Raw genomic sequence first — 17689 nt, forward strand, 5'->3', positions numbered from 1 at the left:
ACATGAAATTGTTTGAAAATTAAATTAATGGAAATATGTGCCCTGCTGATTCCAGCAGGAACAGAGCAGGCCCACTTAATTTCCACTGTCTGATGTTAAACTGTTAAGACTATTCTTGCAGCTGATAATTAACAGCTGTTACTTTAAAGAAAATTAACAACAAAACAACAATTTGGAGATCAGGGCAATGGAAGAGACAGCACCATATTAAAACAATAATTGTCCAGATGAAAGCAGAGGTTATCTGAGAGAGACTCGATGGCAGCACAGCAGTGCAGGGCCTGGAGGGCTCTGGCTGATGCAGACAGCTCCTGCAGGGGGTTATGGAGAACATATGCCAGGGTGGTGTACGCAGCACCCTTTAATAGGGCAGAGCATCTCCTGCCCCCGGGCGCCTGCTCAGCTCTGCTGGCTACTGCAGGAGGTGGCAGAGCCCAGCCCTGTGCTCAGCCTGCCCCTGGGAGCCAGGCCAGCAGCGCCGGGCTGTCAGCGTGCCCAGAGCGCTGAGCCAGGCCCGTGTCCGCACACCAGCAGCGCCACAGCGGCACCGGAGCGGCCCGGGGCCTGCACGGGCAGCTGGGGCCAGGCTGACAGCACCTCCTGCAGCCACTGCTCACAGGGGTAACAGCCTCCTCCTCCAGCAAAACAACAAGGCACAAACGTGAAACACTCCCCTCTGCCCCCACAAGCAAGGATAGGCTTCCCAGTCTAAGCACAAACAAAATATCAGCTAAATTCAGGTCCATATTACATTAAGGAACTGCTGGTGGAGATTTTAATATGAGGGATCAAATTTCCACTATCCTTTTATTTTTAATATACATTTGCATAAAGGAGAATTTAATCCTGAAATGCCATGTAATTATTTGTAAACTATATATCTGCAATTATCTTATAAAATTAGCCACAGATGGGTATGTTCAGAATTCTGTCAAGATGTTGAAATACTTTCTTAAAAAACATATAAATAATGCTTTAAGAATACTAATACAACAAACTGGCATGTCCTGGATTTGAGTTTAATCATACCCTGAGAACTAGAACAAACATTTCACAAGCTCCAAGTCTTGACTTCCTCTGAAGTTCATAAAAGCTCCCAACATCACCATCACCACATGCAGGATGTGATTTATGCAATCTAATTATATTAGATGTAACACACTAAAGAACCCCCAAACTTGTATTCTGTTATTAAATCCAATGGAAACTAACCTACAAAAACTTTATAAATAAGGAATAGACATGAACTCAAACCATACATACTCCATTAAAATTCTGACAAGACCTGTTGTAATCACTAAGATTTCAACCTGTACCGAGTGCTAGAACTGGTATTTCAGATGATTTAAATACAATTTACATAAAGAAAGCATCTCGCTCAAAGTCCACTGTACTAATTATGAAATTTATTTTATCATGACCTAATATGAACCTACAGACAAGCATTGCTTCATAATGCTAATATTCACAGTTGAGCCAAAAATAATTAATTCTGCATTTTATGCATCACATACTAAATAAAGTATATTGACACAAATCAGCATTATATCTGTATCTTTACTTTATAAAAACCTGGAAGAAATTTCCTACAGACCATAAAACTGAATAGAATCTGCTTTGAATTAGGTGCCACCACTTTTTTCTTCTCACATAGCACCAGAACAACCCCAGGCTTAAAATCTTGTCTCGATCAGAAAACATTATTCCTGTTAGTGTATGAAGTCCAGTAAACCTACAATCTACTGTAACTGCTTTACCAAAGAGAAGCCAATAAGAGGAAAAATAATTTCCTCTAGCTTGATCTGCTAATAATGAGCTCAGACTTTGCAGTGAGTGAGTGGTCTTCTCCAGAAAGGCCATGAGATCATCAGCAATCTCCCCCAAGGACAAAGCTACAACTGAGGCAGCACCAAGTGCCTGTGGACACTCAGGTACAAGCAGCAAGATGATGGCAGAGCCATTTCCCTACAGGAGCAGGGGTTAACAAGAGGAATAGTCAATAGGAGAGCCTTAAGCATTCCTTTAAAAGGAGTTAAACATTCCTTTAAAAGTCTTTTTACTGTTCTTGTTAGCTAGAAAAATGGGATATATTAAAAAGATACCATATAATGATACCAAAATTATTTCATTTTAAAACATTCAAATTGACAATGTCTCTTTCTATTTACTCTTACAGCAGAAAATTAGAGTTAACATTTCCTTTTGCAGAGACAATCACTGAGAAGTAACACAGGAATATCCAGTTTGATTTACTTAAAAATGACAAAGTTCCAGAAAATAACTTTAATTAAAAAGAAAAAAAGTAACTTGGAGCTGTAATTTTATACTATGAGGAAAAACAGACCAAGAACAAGCAATAAATGCATCACTGGTTTTACTGAAAGCCCACTTACAAAGTATATTTACAGTACAACATCATAATGGTGACAAGAGAATCATCCATGGAGGATGCAAGTTTCCCTGAAACATTTACATCAAATTCAAATGTCAAAATGTATTCTATCCAAATGTTAGTTCTAGTTCAACCCAATAAAAGAACTGAACAGGCAGTAGGCATGTTGCCTTGGCTGCCAAAGAAGTTTTAAAAAATATAAATTTAATTAGGTTTGAGAGAGAAGTTTTATGTGAAAAGCCAATTTATTATAAGGAATAACTATAGCTGCTTATAGACAGACATCATCACTCCCACCTCCAGGTTTTTGATTTAGAAACATCCACAGACAGCTGAGCTGTTTGAATAATATTTGCTGCTACATAAAAAAATCTGATTTAATTAGAAACTGATATTAATTGCAATTGCAAATATGATTAAAGCAAAAATGTTATTTCTATGTGAGCAACAAATTCACTTTCAGGAGCATTAGGTATTATAAGGAAAGGAAAATATCTAAACATGTAATCACATCCATTTAGCAGTTCTGCATTTACAGCTGTGCATGGAGTCACCCAAGCAACACCAACCTGCCCCCAAAACTGAAAAGGAAGAAGAAAGCCAGCATCACTCTCTCCTCTCTGCCCTCTCCCCTGCACTGGCTCCATGCACCTTGTGCATTTTGATGTCTCCGTTCAGGAGCAGTTTCTCGCCTCTGTATCTCTCACCATGACAAACAGATCATTTGTCCCTCCCTCCACTTACTCATCATTGACAAAACTGCTGGGACTCAGTTATAGAAAGGAATTATCCTCAATAGGCACCTTCAGTTACAACCACATGACACTGCAGTCATCTAAGTCTAATCCCTTTTCAAGCTGAAATAACCTACTCAAAGTCCCTTTGAGACACACAGCATGTCTATATTCTCTGCCTCTCATGCCCTGAAAAAAGCAGAAGTGTGCTGAGTATCTCCTGTTGCTGTGGCTTCTTTCAATGTCATTCACGGAGCTCTTAAGACTGCCATGCACTTTGTAGATAAGAAAAGTTAAATGAGTCCAGGCAAGCATAACTCCCAGTTTCAGCATCACACAAAATTACTCCAAGGGAAAGTGCAACACGGACAGCACTCACTCCTGCACTGCCAACAGCCTCTAAGAGCCAATAGCCTGAAATCAGGATGAGAAATTGCAATTTCAGGTAAATGCAGAGGGAAAGAGCTCTTGCTTTACTGACAGACAGGTTGCATTTGCTTCTCAGTCCTGGAAGATTCTGGGCTATCAGACACTTAGAGGTCATACATACAAATCTTCCTAAAATCTAATGCATTTTGTCTTTTTTTGGGTTTAAGCAAAGGTTGCACCAGTTGCTCTCCTAATACTGGGGGAACTTGTTAGCAGTAGTACAGGAGGCGATTTCCTGAGGTTTACTACTAAAAAAATCCCGAAAATATTTTGGGCGAGATTTTTACCTAAAGTTAGGATCTGCCCACAAACTTTCATTTTTAGCAGAACTCAACAATATTGATACTTCAAACAATAAAGAAACTTTTCCCCACTAATAAGAGCATTTATGCCTTAGGATGAAAAATTTCATCCGTCTGACAGCTAGAAGACACTGAAATGAAGATATCTAATGTTTGGCAGCTGAATGTAATCTAAGTGCCTATTCTAAGCTTCTGCTATGAGCATCAAAGCTAATAGCAGACAAAGTTTAAATAAATAAGTAAATCCATATATCACATCTCACAACAATACAGGATGCCCAGTAAGAGCTAAAATGCAGAACAGCAAATGTGGTTTTTACAAATGAATAGGTATGAAGTTTGGCAGAATCTCAGCTTAAGTAAAAACGTATTACTGGCAAGCTCACACAAATGGAAAAATGCTTACTTCTCCATTATGTTCTTACAGAATGTCTACTTGAAGACAAAACACTACCCAAATATACAACCAGCTCTGACTGTGCAATAATACTCAGTCTTAGTACATTACAAATCATCTTGTATTTATATAATTTTCATCTGGATGCTCTCACTATTAATCACACTATATTTGCATGCTTCCATTTAAATTAACTCCTGACAGGATTTCACAAATAACTCCTGTTGGAGTTTCTCTACATAGTAAGGAGCCTAAATGAAGTTTCTCAATCTTTACTGGTGAGAATTTACCAATTGCCAATTACCAATAGCTATTTCACGACACAGTCACTTAAAACACACATTTGTGTTTCTGATGTCTCTTATGTATAAGAAGGACAATAGAGAACTATCCCAAATGCCACAAGCATCATTTATTTTAGAAAGGCCATATTGACACAAAGCATAAATTAACATTTTAATGATTTTTCATACTGGAAGTGAATGTAAATTAAGATTTTGTTGTTTGCATGACAACTCCATACTAGTGTGGAGCAATTCTGTTTCATCTAGGCAATGGGTGAAGACCAGCAGCTTAAAATGCACACATGGGTAACAAGAACCACACTCCAATTTCCCATAATTAAATTCCCATAATTATAAGTTCTGTAAATACAAATGAGAAGGAGAACTTCATCTATTTAAAACAGTTTGTACTTTCTGTTATTTTCAGGTGCAAACCCAATAGTTTTCAACCTGTGGTTCACAGGCTACTTCCAAGATGTTTAAAATAGGACAGGAAAGAGCACAGCCCACTGCAAGTAGGCTTACAGTCTCTGGAGTGATTGTTTTTACACTGCCATCAGTAAATTTTAATGATCTGCAAATCAAAAATACATCAAAGAATGATCATTATTCAGCTCAGTCACTTCCTATCAATGCGTTCTATCAGGTAACATCCAAATTTGACTACATTCCATTTCCACGACGACAGAAACTATGGTTGACCTCACATGTTACTTCAAAGAAAAAAAAGCCACCTGAAACTACAGAACTATGCATGCTCATTTCAGAAGCTCTTCAAAAGCTGCAGCAGCTTACCTGAAAGCCTAAGCTTTTCTGTATGTTTGGTATCAGTATCAATACCAAGTTTGGAACAACTAAGTCTTGGATTATTAACGCTTCACTAATTGTCCTCACATGGGACCTCACACTTACGGATCAAATTCTAACCTTCCATGCCTTCTGATTAATAGACAGCATTTTCAAACACTCTGGAGATACATCAAACAAGGGTATTTAGCTTACTCCAGCTTAAAAAGGAATTAATAAACAAAGAATTGGGAAAAAACTCCCATGTGCAGCTGTTAGAGGAGTCTTCTCCAATGCTCAGTCTGAGAAGCAGTATTAGGTCACATTTTTCAGCTCAAGTCCAAACCTCAATTTTAAGCTTGGATTGAACACCACCCATCCATGCTCACAAATGATCAGGGAATAGGAGTGGGAAATTTCTCTTGACATAACCTGCTGCACTTAACAGGCAAGGAACACACAGCTCAAATGAGGACACAGCTGCACAAAGTTCCCACAGATGTACTTCAGCATGTCTGTCTAGAGGAAGCACCTTCAAGGTGCCATGCCCCTTATTCCCTGACTGCACTCATTCTTTCTGCACTTTCCTCAAGCTTCCTGCATTCCTTGAGCCATCCCTTCACCTTGGCAACCACTCAGATACCTCTTAACAAAAAGCTCCTTGGCTTCTCCTGCCAAGAAATACAAGATGGCACACAGTGCTGAGACCTGCACACGGCCTTTCACGTTGATCTTAAAGTTCCACCCTTTGGTATCTCTACTGATACTGCAGACATGGTAAGAGCATGTCAACAGCAATGAAGTAAGGTTTGGTAACTCTTGAGAGAAAAAAGAATGCTGAACCAAATAAATACAGCAATTATGGTAGAAGTGGGCATTTCATATTATCATCTCATGTTATGTTTGTTCTGCTAAATAAGAGCTTTCTGTCTATGATATTAAATTGGTAAGATCCTTGCAGTGTTGACCAAAGCGCACAGAAAAAATTCAAAAGTTCAAGTACATTAAATAATAATGTAAATCACTTTGGTCTGAAGTAAAAAGCTTAATTTTGTCCTATTATGTAACTTGCCTCCTCAGAAATACCAAACACAGAAATTAACTTTTTCTTTCACAGAATAAGCTGAGTTGACAGGAACCTGAAAGGATCATCAAGTCCTACTCCCAGCTCTGCACTGCACCATCCCCAAGAGTCACACCATGTATTTGAGTGTATTTTCCAAAGACATCTCGAACTCTTGTTGGGCTTGGTGCTGTGAGCACTTCTCTGGGGAGCTGTTCCAGTGCCCAAGCACCCCTGGGAGAAGAACCATTTCCTAATATCCAACCCAAACCTCCCCAACGAGCTTTGGGCCATTTCTTAAAGTCCTGTCACTGGTCATGAGAGTGAAGACATCAGTGCTTGTCCCTCGTCTTCCCCTCATGAGGAAGCTGTAACTGCAATGAGGTCTCCCCTCAGTCTCTCTAGGCTGAACAGACCAAGTGATCTCAGGTGTTCTCGTATGGTTTCCCCTCAATGCCCTTCACCATCCTTGTTGCTTTCCTTTGTTTGACTGGAGCAAGCTAGGAAACCTCAGATGTAGTTCTTTTCCTTAAGTTCATTAAAATATTTTTTTATTTCTGGGCTCTGGAAATAGCCTTGAACAGAAGAATTTAGGCCAGAGGAATTTGTTAACACAGAAAGCCCTTAAGATGGAGGGCCCTTAAAAGGAGATGGCATTGCAAACACTGACCACCACAAAACATGAAGTGATAATAGTTTTAAATACTTCTACTAACTAATGAAGTCAAACACACCCAAAAGAAAATCCCCTACTAGCTTTACTAGTCTTGTCCTATACATTTAAATTAAGAGTAAATCTGATCTTGTCTTAACTGAGTTTTAGGAAAACTCCTAGTTCTGCTCTACAAACATACATCATGTAATACACACATGCCAAAACTGCCCCCAGGGACCTGATGGGCACACTCCATACAGAAATGGTAGCTCTTGCTCATTGCACCTTCTTTCTCTGATGTTTCTCAATAACCTTTTACCTTTCCAACAACTTCTTGTTTTGTGTTTGCAAATATTTTTGGAGATTTTTCCCTTTTCATCTGACTTCTGTTGTACTGCAATACCAGATGAAGTCAAGCTGATTATCTTAAAAAAAAAGTTGTTTCATTAATCTGAAAATAACAAAGATCCATAAGAAAACAGCCTGTGTTCAAATTACTGCTCAGTAGGGCATGTAAAAATTGAAAACAGAGAATTCATTTTGAAATCCTAAGTATAAATGGCTTCTCTGTGAGAAAACAAAGGAGGGAAAGAATTTATCATGTTCAATTTCTCCCTGTAATTGTCTGATTTGCAAAAGTATATTTGAGATCAGTACATTTCTAACTGAAGAGACCGCATTACTGCCCTTAGTCATGTTGTCACACATTTAACGGCTTTTCATCCTAAAATCTTCCCTTTCTTCTATCTATTTAGTACCACTTAAAGACTTGAAGAGATCTACATATTGAGAACGCATAACTTTTATAAAACTCTTAGAAAGAAAACACAGAAGGGAAGTTGCACAAAACTTTCCTCTCTCCCCGCAGACTCTTTTACCACAGATTCCCTTGGATGCAAGTCAAACGACATGTCCTGGTGCTCTGGAAAAATGGACTTTTTCCTTAAGATTTAGATCTCTTTCACTACTAAGATTTGCTTCCTGACCCCCTGCTTTCACATTGCTGAAATCTAGACACCATCTGTAACTTACTCTTTTTCTGAACTTAAAGGAATTAAGAATTTCTTTAACTACATTGAAATACTTCCAATTAGTCCTTGTTCTCATCCTGAAAACTATGAATTATTTCTCTGAATTATCAGAGACACCTCCATAATTATTAAGTGTATCATTTATACAGTTTGCTTCATAAAGTTTTAAACTCATGGCATGCAAGCCAGAAGTTATTACCATCTCCTGTTTCACCTGCTCCACCACAACTTCACTGCTTATCCACTTCCTTCTCTCCCCTTAAAAAAACACAGCTAGAGATGGTACAGGTGGCTATAGTCAGGGCAGAGGTGAATCCTTGCTTCAAAGGCAAAAATCACCTCTGAATTTCCCATTTTGAATATAGTATGGGTCCAGCTCAACATAGATAGCAGTTTATGGATACACAAGGAACAAGCACTGGATCCTATTTTAAATGCAGTCACTCATTCCAGTCCATTTTGTACCGAACAATATATAAATTATTACCCAAGTTATGAACAACCAAGAGTAGGAGAAGGAAGTCATCTCTATGCATAGTGAGGTTCCAACTTACAGGACTGTCTCCTCTAAACATAAGTACATGCAAAACGATTGTTTGGTTGAAGTATGAATGATCATTCAGCTGTGGTAAATAATCACAACAGAACATAACTTGTAAGTAAGGGAGGAAGGACAGCTTGGCTAGAAATCACTACATAATTTAGAATGTTTTCATTGACTATGTCTTCTTCACACACATTTTAAACCTCTTTGTTCCTCAAAGTAGTTCTTCACTGTTTAGGACTTCTCATGAGTCCACTAGAGCTTGAAAGAGACGAAAGCAGAACAAAGGTTCTTCAGTGCACATTTCAGATGTGCGCATTGTTTCCGCTGAATATGTATCCCTCTAGCCAAAACCTTCCAAACTAATTTCCACCTTCTGGATCAGACAACTAATGACCTAAGGTGTGTAGGTGTGTGTACATAAATGTGTCATCAAGAGAGTTATATAGCTTAACAGACAAAAATAACAGCTTAAAGGAAACACAATCAAAAAGAAATAGGAATAAAGTTTCCCATATCCCTACCCCCTTCATACCCTCAACAGACTTGAAACAACTGCATTAATGCAGCAAGCAATAGCTTGTAAAAGGATGCAAACCAGCTGAAACATTTGACAGACAGTGTTAAATACCAGAGGATTCATATCAACCACTTTATTTGAAAAGGTGCTTTGAAGTTGGCTATCTTTCATGTACCTCTTTCATGGCACATTAATAAGGAAAACTGAGATGGGGTAAATTAAGTCCCAAGGTCATATCTAGAGTTACAGCGCTGTGGGTACCTGATGAAATACGGATTAATGCTGCATGAGCACTGAATAAATAAAACCACTTCTGTTAACCACTCAAACAAGTTTTACAAGTAGTTCTGAACTTTATTCGGCAACTAGACTTCAGACATCTTAATCCCCCCACACTGCTTTGAAACCTAATTATCATAATGTGAACCCGAATGTTAGGTCCCTTTCAAACTGCGAGTGCTATGAAGCAGAAAAGTAATGGGAATTAAGCTAGTGTAACATTAGAAATGTAGAGGCATGGAACTTGAAAGTGGCATTTGTTAAAGCTGAGAGAGCATAATGTAGATATTCAACAACATAAAACACACATTTAAATTGAAAAGGATATTTAAAGCATGTGCAGACACCTATAAAATATAAGCGGACCTAAAATCCCGTAGAACAAACATTTCTAAATCAATTTCTTGCCACCAAGGTCCAACTTCAAAAGGTATTACAGCCCTATTCTACCTTAGCAGAACATTTCTAAGTATTCTAAAGCAGATAATTTAAACATTAAAGAAAACCCAATGAGAACTTTACAAGACATTACAGACTTTCCCCTATTCGTCACAGTACAGAAGTGTTTGAACTTAAACAGCAGTAAATTATTAATTACATTGCTTATAAAGTCTTGAGGGTAAGAAAAGATTTTGCTGTAAGTGGCAGAAAAGGATTTTGCATCAAGTTTAAAACCAAGCAGACAGAAATTAAATACCCACGCATTTAAACAGCAACAAAAAATACGCTGGCCTGGCTGCACTCTATGCTGCATGCTGAAAACAATTAACAATTCCTGACACTTATCAAACTTCCTTTTAAATACAAACTGAAATACTTTACTCTGAGTGTGCTTTAATGAAGCAAGCACATAAGAGTCAGATCAGTAAGAATGCTTGTATTGTGACAACAAAACCATTGAGGCTGAAAGAGAAATTGTGATTTGATTTTGCCAAATACAAAGATGGAGCTGTTGGTTTTGTCCTGCTTTAGCATAGTTCACCTGTCACTCGGATAGCTTTCATTTCCAAGATGCCTCAAACTGACAGCAATCAAAGAAAACCAGATTCCTGAAATATTTTTTCAAGATTTTCATTTAATCCAAAAAGGCCAATGAAATCCTGAAAGTTCATCATTTGCCATGTTAATGCTGAACACAATGTTGTTTCATTTACATTTCTGGTCCTGTTAAAACAAATACACTTGTCTAAACTAGAACATCTGTTTTGGTTATAATACAATGTATCTTTGGCAAGAATTCACAATAGAACTAACATAAATAATCAAAAATATTTATTGAACCTTGTAACAAAAACTGATTTGTAACAAAAAACCCAAAGACTAGATATGATTGTCCCTGGCTCTAGTCCAATCCTAATCTAAGTCAATAAACACAGCTCTGAAAGGGAAACTACATTAAAAAAAAAAGGAAAAGAAAGTCCTGTAGTTATTTAGGTTGGATGTAACTATCTGAAAGCACGTTAGTTACAAAAATAGTGAAAAATATTTGCTTTAAATCAAAAACTGTCAAACTGACTCCAGACAGGTTTTAAAGCCACATGAAAAATCATGCCATATGCCTCATTTCCTACTACTGTCTTCACTGATTCATCTTCTCTTTGGGAAACTTCAGTAAAACCCTATGCAGTTTACATTTGCCATTGCTAAGTATTTTTTATTTTAATCACTTGCTTTTAATATATTATATTTAGCCTTCATTATTTGTGCATGCACCAATTGCACACACCTTTCTGAAATTATACCTTCTATTCTTGTCTCACTTCCCTGGAAATGCATGATTCCAAGCTCTGTATGATGAATTGGACAGAAAAGTATGAAGAGATTTTATTTTTTTTATAATCATTCCTGATGCTATTCTTCACTCCTAGTATTTCCTGAGGAAGTTAAAGTCTGTAGTACCTCCCCATCATTCACCTTTCTGAACAACAGCTTATGGTGAGTGTCCAACCTCATGTGCCAAGCCCCTTTACATTTGGACTCCTTTAAGGACAAAAGGTTTCAAGAGAACATACAATTTGTAATTCTCTAAAACTTGCATACAGCAATGAGCTGACCTCTGTTTTTCTGGGCAAGGATTTCCACCTTGATGCAGCTCAGTGCATTCCTGTGAGAAGCTGAAAGCTTGGGAAATGGTATCATGTTAGATGCAACTGACTCATTCTGTTACAGTTCAAGTACTGGATGGGCTTTTTTGTTCTAGGGGGTTTAGGTAATTTTGTTTTGTTTGGGGTTCTTTGTTGCTTTGTTTTTCCCACAGTTTAAGAACTATATTGATTAGCAAATCCATTCTTTATTTGCAACTGCAACCTGCTGAAGCAGGCCTTAAGAATTAACTGTTCCAACAATGGCTGAAATTATTTCTTAGAGATTTTAAGTGAAAAACAATGAATAATCATCACTTCATCCAAAAGCATACACAGATTTCCACAGAACTGATGAGAGATATGTATTCAGCCTATATATAAACAAAGTCCTCATACTTTTAAAACAGCCTATCACGAGAAAACAACCTAATCTAGGGAAGATTTTGAACATGGAAGCAGAAAAGTTGTTTGTGATCTGAAAGCACATACTCTAGAGGATTTTACTATTTAAAAAGAAGAGAATCAGCAGAGCATATTCTTCCAAGTCACCTTCCACAGTTCCCCTCAAAAGGTATAGCAGTTATCCCAATGTACACCTACTGTCACCTATTGCTCAAACACTAACACTGTACTACCTGCCCCTCACTTAGGAAATATCACATTTTTAACTCAGACTGACATAAATTCCAGGCATTTCACTGGATTATCACAAGTGGAGGTTGGATGGCTGGACTCATCATTCCTTTTTGCTACTAAGAAATACCAAGGAGATTAATGCTTTCTGGAGCTGGAAAGGAAAAAATAGCCTTGCAGGGCTCAGCAGCATGGCTTGGAAACTCCAACACTGGATAAAGTAATGAGATGTACATGAAACTAGTTGATCAGAAAGAGATATATGGGAATCCTAATCCTTACGAAAAAACTCAGTACAGACCAACAAAATGTGAAGAGACAAGAACTGCAAATGCAGCCTGTCTGTAAACTCACATACATAAATTCACACACAGACAGCAGGATACAAAGTTCAAGAGTCCCAGATGACGTCTATAACATGAAATCAAAAAAAACCCACTTTGCTTGAATGTGAAGCACCTCGTGGCTCTGCACACAAATTCTGAAGTATGGACTAGCTCTGCCATATGAACCCAACACAAGAAAACCACTAACAACATAAATGCATAAATTAAAAAATATTTCTGATTATGATAATTTTCCGGATATTGCACGTCAAGTTAAACAACTGTAGTTATAGATTTTTGCTACAAATAGTTTTAGACAAAGTGAAAGGTTAAAAAATTATCAGTCACTACTAGAGAAAGCAACAAACTTGTTAACCTGACTTCTGCCACACAGTATTTATACTAAGTCCTATTACACAAGAGCTTTTATTGGTTCTAAGAACTTGGTAGCTAAAGTACTACTTTGAAAATTTTGTCACCTTGAATTATAAACAGGGAGAAAATAATGAATCAGAAGAGGTAAACAGTGATAAAAACAACAATCACAGTACTATATAAACATTTTTTTCTGTTTAAAGTAGTATATGATCAATAAATAAACAAAACCATTATTTCAAAATATTATTATTGCTATAATAATGGATTTTTAAGCTATATGAAGTGAACAATAGTGAAATTATGCATTTGCCAAAACCCACACAGTATGAAGTGTTTTGCACTCTCTACAGTCATAAAACATCCACTGTTTTTGCTCTGGACTCAGTAAATAGGATGCCTGATTTTTCAGAAGCTTGAATAACCTCCTCCCTTTGCAAACAATTACCATTAGAAAACCTTTACTACATCTCCTGGAATAAAAGAGTGATTTAAGAATGGAATCTTGCACAATTTTACTTGAGAATCATAGAAATGACGAACAAGTGCAACACACCATAAGACAATAGAAATAACATATTTGTTAAACATTTCTGTAAGGCCACTTTCTAATTTATGAAAAAAGGCACTTTTAAATGTATAGAATAGTTTAAACAGCAAAAGGCCATAAGCTTCTTTAAAAATATGGCAAACTTATTTTAGCATGCTAAGACAGTGAAAACTAAATACTGCTGTTAAATGCTGGCACAAAGGATAATGCAAGGTAAATCACAAAAATATTTTAGAAAAAAAAAGGTGGGAATTAAAAAAAAGAGAGGAGTACTACATGGTAGAAAAGAAGGTGGTATCATACATTTTCCATCCAAACCAACAGAAGAATACTTTAGCTCAAATTCAACAAACTAATGGATAAAATCTGAAGTCTGAAAAGGATAAATATATTTACTACTCTCCACTTGGTATTAACACAGTATTTATTTCCAGATCATTTAATTCCCATAGGATTACCAAGCATTCCATAGTGCAGTCAGACACCAGAAGCTTTATCACGTGCAGTTAAACCTCATTCATCAAGAAATAAATACACAAAGCCAAACGGGTCCTTAGCTGTTAGTGTTGCTATTCTCACATACTTTGTTACAATGATAATAGCAAGAGAGTGAACCTCAGGAAGAAAAAATAAAATGCTTCAGTGAGTCTCTCTGACTGACTCAGGATAACTACTGTCATGCTTCAAAGAGCTACAGCTAGTTTTCTTTGGCTAGAACCTTGGGTCAAGCTTGACTCAAATACAGACAAGCCAGCAAAAAGAAATACTTCAAAAATTACATCTAAAATTACCTGTTAGGTTAAGATATGCAGAACAAATTAATAATATCCCAGTAAAGGGATCTTACCAGTAAACAACATCCAGCGGCGCAAAATATTTCTTCATAATTAAGTCAGCAAAGTAAGCTTCTGTTTCTCTGCAGGCTGTGCCATTGCCAATCACAACAGTGCTGCAGCTTTGTGTGGGTTAAAAAACCAAACAATTACTCTCAAATATTCTTTTTATACCTTTTCATACATAGTATTCAATCCTCCACTGTGATCAATACATCTAATTTTAGATAACACAAGGCTCAGATGTAATGAAAAAACATTCCTAGAAGCATCATGTTGTGTTTAACAGGTTTTCAATGTGACAGTCCATGAGATGAGTAAAAAAGTTTCACTTATTTGTAATCGGATTGTACAGTGGTAATATAAGCAGAAAATCTAAAAATGATACTTCATATTAATAAATTGAATGTTATTTATAGTCTTCAAACACTTTCACCTCGTTTTTCCCTCATCTGGTATGAGTCATGAAAAAGAGCAGAAGCCAAAGCAATCAGCATCTTAATTCCTTAATGGGAATATCATAGTTTCCAACAGCTTACAAGGTCATTCCCTCTGACTGACCACACCACAGCCAGCCACCAAATCACCTTGTTTAAAGCCAATCTAATGCTTATAGACAAACTGGACTGTATGCTCTGGTAATTCAGCAGCTGACTCAGTAGACCAGATGTCTGTCCACAGACATAGTTGGACACAAACTTTTAATCATGCTGTCCCTGTTTGTAATTCCATCTGGAGAGCTACCTTTGCAGGATTTCCCTTGCTTGACAAAACGCTACCAAAACCTAATGTGGCTTTTGGAACAGAGAAAGACTGATGAGTGATTTGGGGGTTGCAGGGGCTAGGAAGAGGAAGGCTAAAGTTATTTCTTAGCTGAATGCTAATTTCTATTCCCAAAAATAAATGAATTAACAGTTTTATGGGGAAACATTCATAGCACGCAGCCTTGATTTGATGTGCTTCTAACATATATGTACCGCAAAAGCACCAACACAAAAGAAAAAGCAAGCTCTGAACTAGACTAAAGAAAATAAACCTCTAGTTAAATCAGTAGAATTCTTATTGCAATTAAAATCAAGTATTTCTACAGTGAAGATTTTAATTTTGTTTGGTAAGAAAAGAGCAACAAACAAAAGTTTCTTTAGCATACTTGTACTGTAGCAGAAGCCTCTTTATCTTCTCAGCTTCACGAGATCCTTGACCAGAATGCAAGTAAACCACATCAGTATGGAGTATCTGACCTAGAATGAAAGGCAAAGTCATTTGATTAAATCCACAAAGGTCAAAAGACCAGATCAAAAGGCCTGCAGAACTACTGAACGAAATTTGATGGTTGACAAAGGAAGCTTCTTAATCAGCCATCTTTGTCTTTGATCCCTATATCCATTTAGAAGAAATGTATGGTTGGCATAAGACAAGAATGCTTTGGCAAAAGAAAAACAAGTTAATACATTTTGTAGTTCCCTGCAGACATATTCACATATCAAGTAATGAACACCTAAAACTATCAGCAAATATAATGCATTATATCACAGAGAAAGAGAGCAATTTACTATAAAATATTTATTGTTCTAGTGTAGTACAACTTAGAGATCCAGTAAAGAGTGATGAAAATTCGAAAGTCTAAGGAACTTATGACTTGCAGTACATGAGTTCTAGAATTCCAACACTAGCTCTTGTCATCATCCTATCTATCACATTTGGAAAGAACTGCATTAACCACTACTGATAGCTAATGGTGCAATGAAAGCTCAATCATTTACTGCACCTTCATTGCCTTCTAAAGAACACACCTTCTTCTGGGGTGGATATAGTCTCAAGCAAAAAGCAACAACAAAATATCACGAAAACAAATAGTTTTTGCATAAGCCTAAAGAGGTGTGCATCCCCTCAATAGACTAGGTTGAAGTGGAAAGGCTCTGTTCCATTTGTGAACTAAGTTTTTCAAAAACAATGTTTCTGACCTCTTACATTTAACACACACTGCTAAACAAAAAGGGTTGAAAAAGTGTCCAGATGTCCAAGACACTAGCCATGAAAAAAGCAATATTACAGAAAGTATTTAAATACAAATTCTTTGTCAAACAATAAAAATGCCAGGTGTTCTCTTTGCCAACTACTGAGGGGCGCAATCATTTCAACCTGTATTCAGGAAGGCAGAAGGCATCTTAAATTCTATTTAAGTGAGTAGTAATAATGTCAAAGAAGTCACTGGAATCCAGGTGCCAGAAACTTAAGCTAGCTGAAGAAAGGAATTTATACAACAGGATGTGTGGAAAGCACTAAGAGCTTTACAAAAAAAAACCAATTTGATAAAAAAAGTAGGTTTTGAAACTATCTTTACTCTAAATGAATGCATTTTTATCAGTCCTTCCAAAAATGTTTGGAATTGAAACTTACTGGTTGGTGAAATAATTGCCAGCTTGCAGCCATGTTTGTAGCCAGGATCTACTCCCATCAAAGCACGGCCCCTCACAGGGCTGGTCAGAAGCAGCTGACGGAGATTTCTCCCAAACATCATCACAGACTCTTTCTCTGCATCAGATGTCAACTTGGATCTTAGAAGGATAGAAATAAAAGAAAAAAAACTCAAATATTTTTCTTTCAAGTAACTTTCAAATACACGTATTAGTTGTTCCAAAGTTGTAAGGCCTTTTCCAATCATGTTTCCATCATCTTCAATTAAATGTTACAATTCAAATCAAGTTGTTGACACCTTTTTCAAAAGATCAGCTATATGTCATCTCATTCTTGTTCTAAGAAAACCAGTCAATATGAAAAGTACAAGAGAAACACTTGTAAGAACATACACCCACCAACTACCATTCAAACATCAACTCATAATTTTGAGCAAAGAACAGCTTCCTTTCAAAGATTATACTAATTGTAAAGAAAAGAGGATTATGAACAAGGCGCAGATCAAATTCATCACAATTTCACAGTTCTAGAGAAAAATCACAATCCAGCAAAAAATGGATGGTGGTTTACACTGAGAGAAACTGGAACCAGAGAAGAAACTGGAAGGTTCCCTCCAACTAGTTGCTAACACACCATGACTCCTGAGGCACTTAATTTTGTCTTTGGATTGCTTCACTTAACAGACATCAAAGAAGTCTGAAGACTTCAGCTTTTTCTAGGAGGGTATTCTGATTCCTCAGAACAATTCTGCTGGGGCCACAGTGTTCCCTTTCTTTTTCAAGTTGTTCTTCAACAGAAAGAAGTGAGGTTGTGCAGTAAGGATTGACTTAGATGACTTGAAGCACAAAGACTTACTGCAGAGTGTCACAAGAAACAAATTTGTCTTGTTGAGTGAAGATGTAAAAGATTCACAATGTCTTACTCATTAGATGTGGCCAGTAAGACAATGACTGACAAGGACAAGTATTTTCATCATGGTATGGCCCTTTTAAAAAAATAAAGCGGAAAGAGCAATGTGTACAAAAATATTCATCACCTCTCTGATTTCTTTTTC

The 17689-nt window shown here is 37.0% G+C and overlaps 1 protein-coding gene across 1 annotated transcript in view; it reads right to left on the reverse strand.

Annotated features, from left to right (window-relative positions):
* SRBD1 (S1 RNA binding domain 1) overlaps positions 1–17689 on the reverse strand; it is a 118922-nt gene that overhangs the window by 75419 nt on the left and 25814 nt on the right. Inside the window, exons 12-14 of the mRNA XM_058020325.1 lie at positions 16618–16775; positions 15368–15458; positions 14232–14339 (exon numbers count right to left, since the gene is read on the reverse strand). Of these exons, the coding sequence (XP_057876308.1) occupies positions 14232–14339; positions 15368–15458; positions 16618–16775 (357 nt within the window). The remainder of the gene's footprint in view (positions 1–14231; positions 14340–15367; positions 15459–16617; positions 16776–17689) is intronic.

Source organism: Melospiza georgiana, chromosome 3 (assembly GCF_028018845.1).
Source record: "Melospiza georgiana isolate bMelGeo1 chromosome 3, bMelGeo1.pri, whole genome shotgun sequence".
Lineage (NCBI taxonomy): Eukaryota > Metazoa > Chordata > Aves > Passeriformes > Passerellidae > Melospiza > Melospiza georgiana.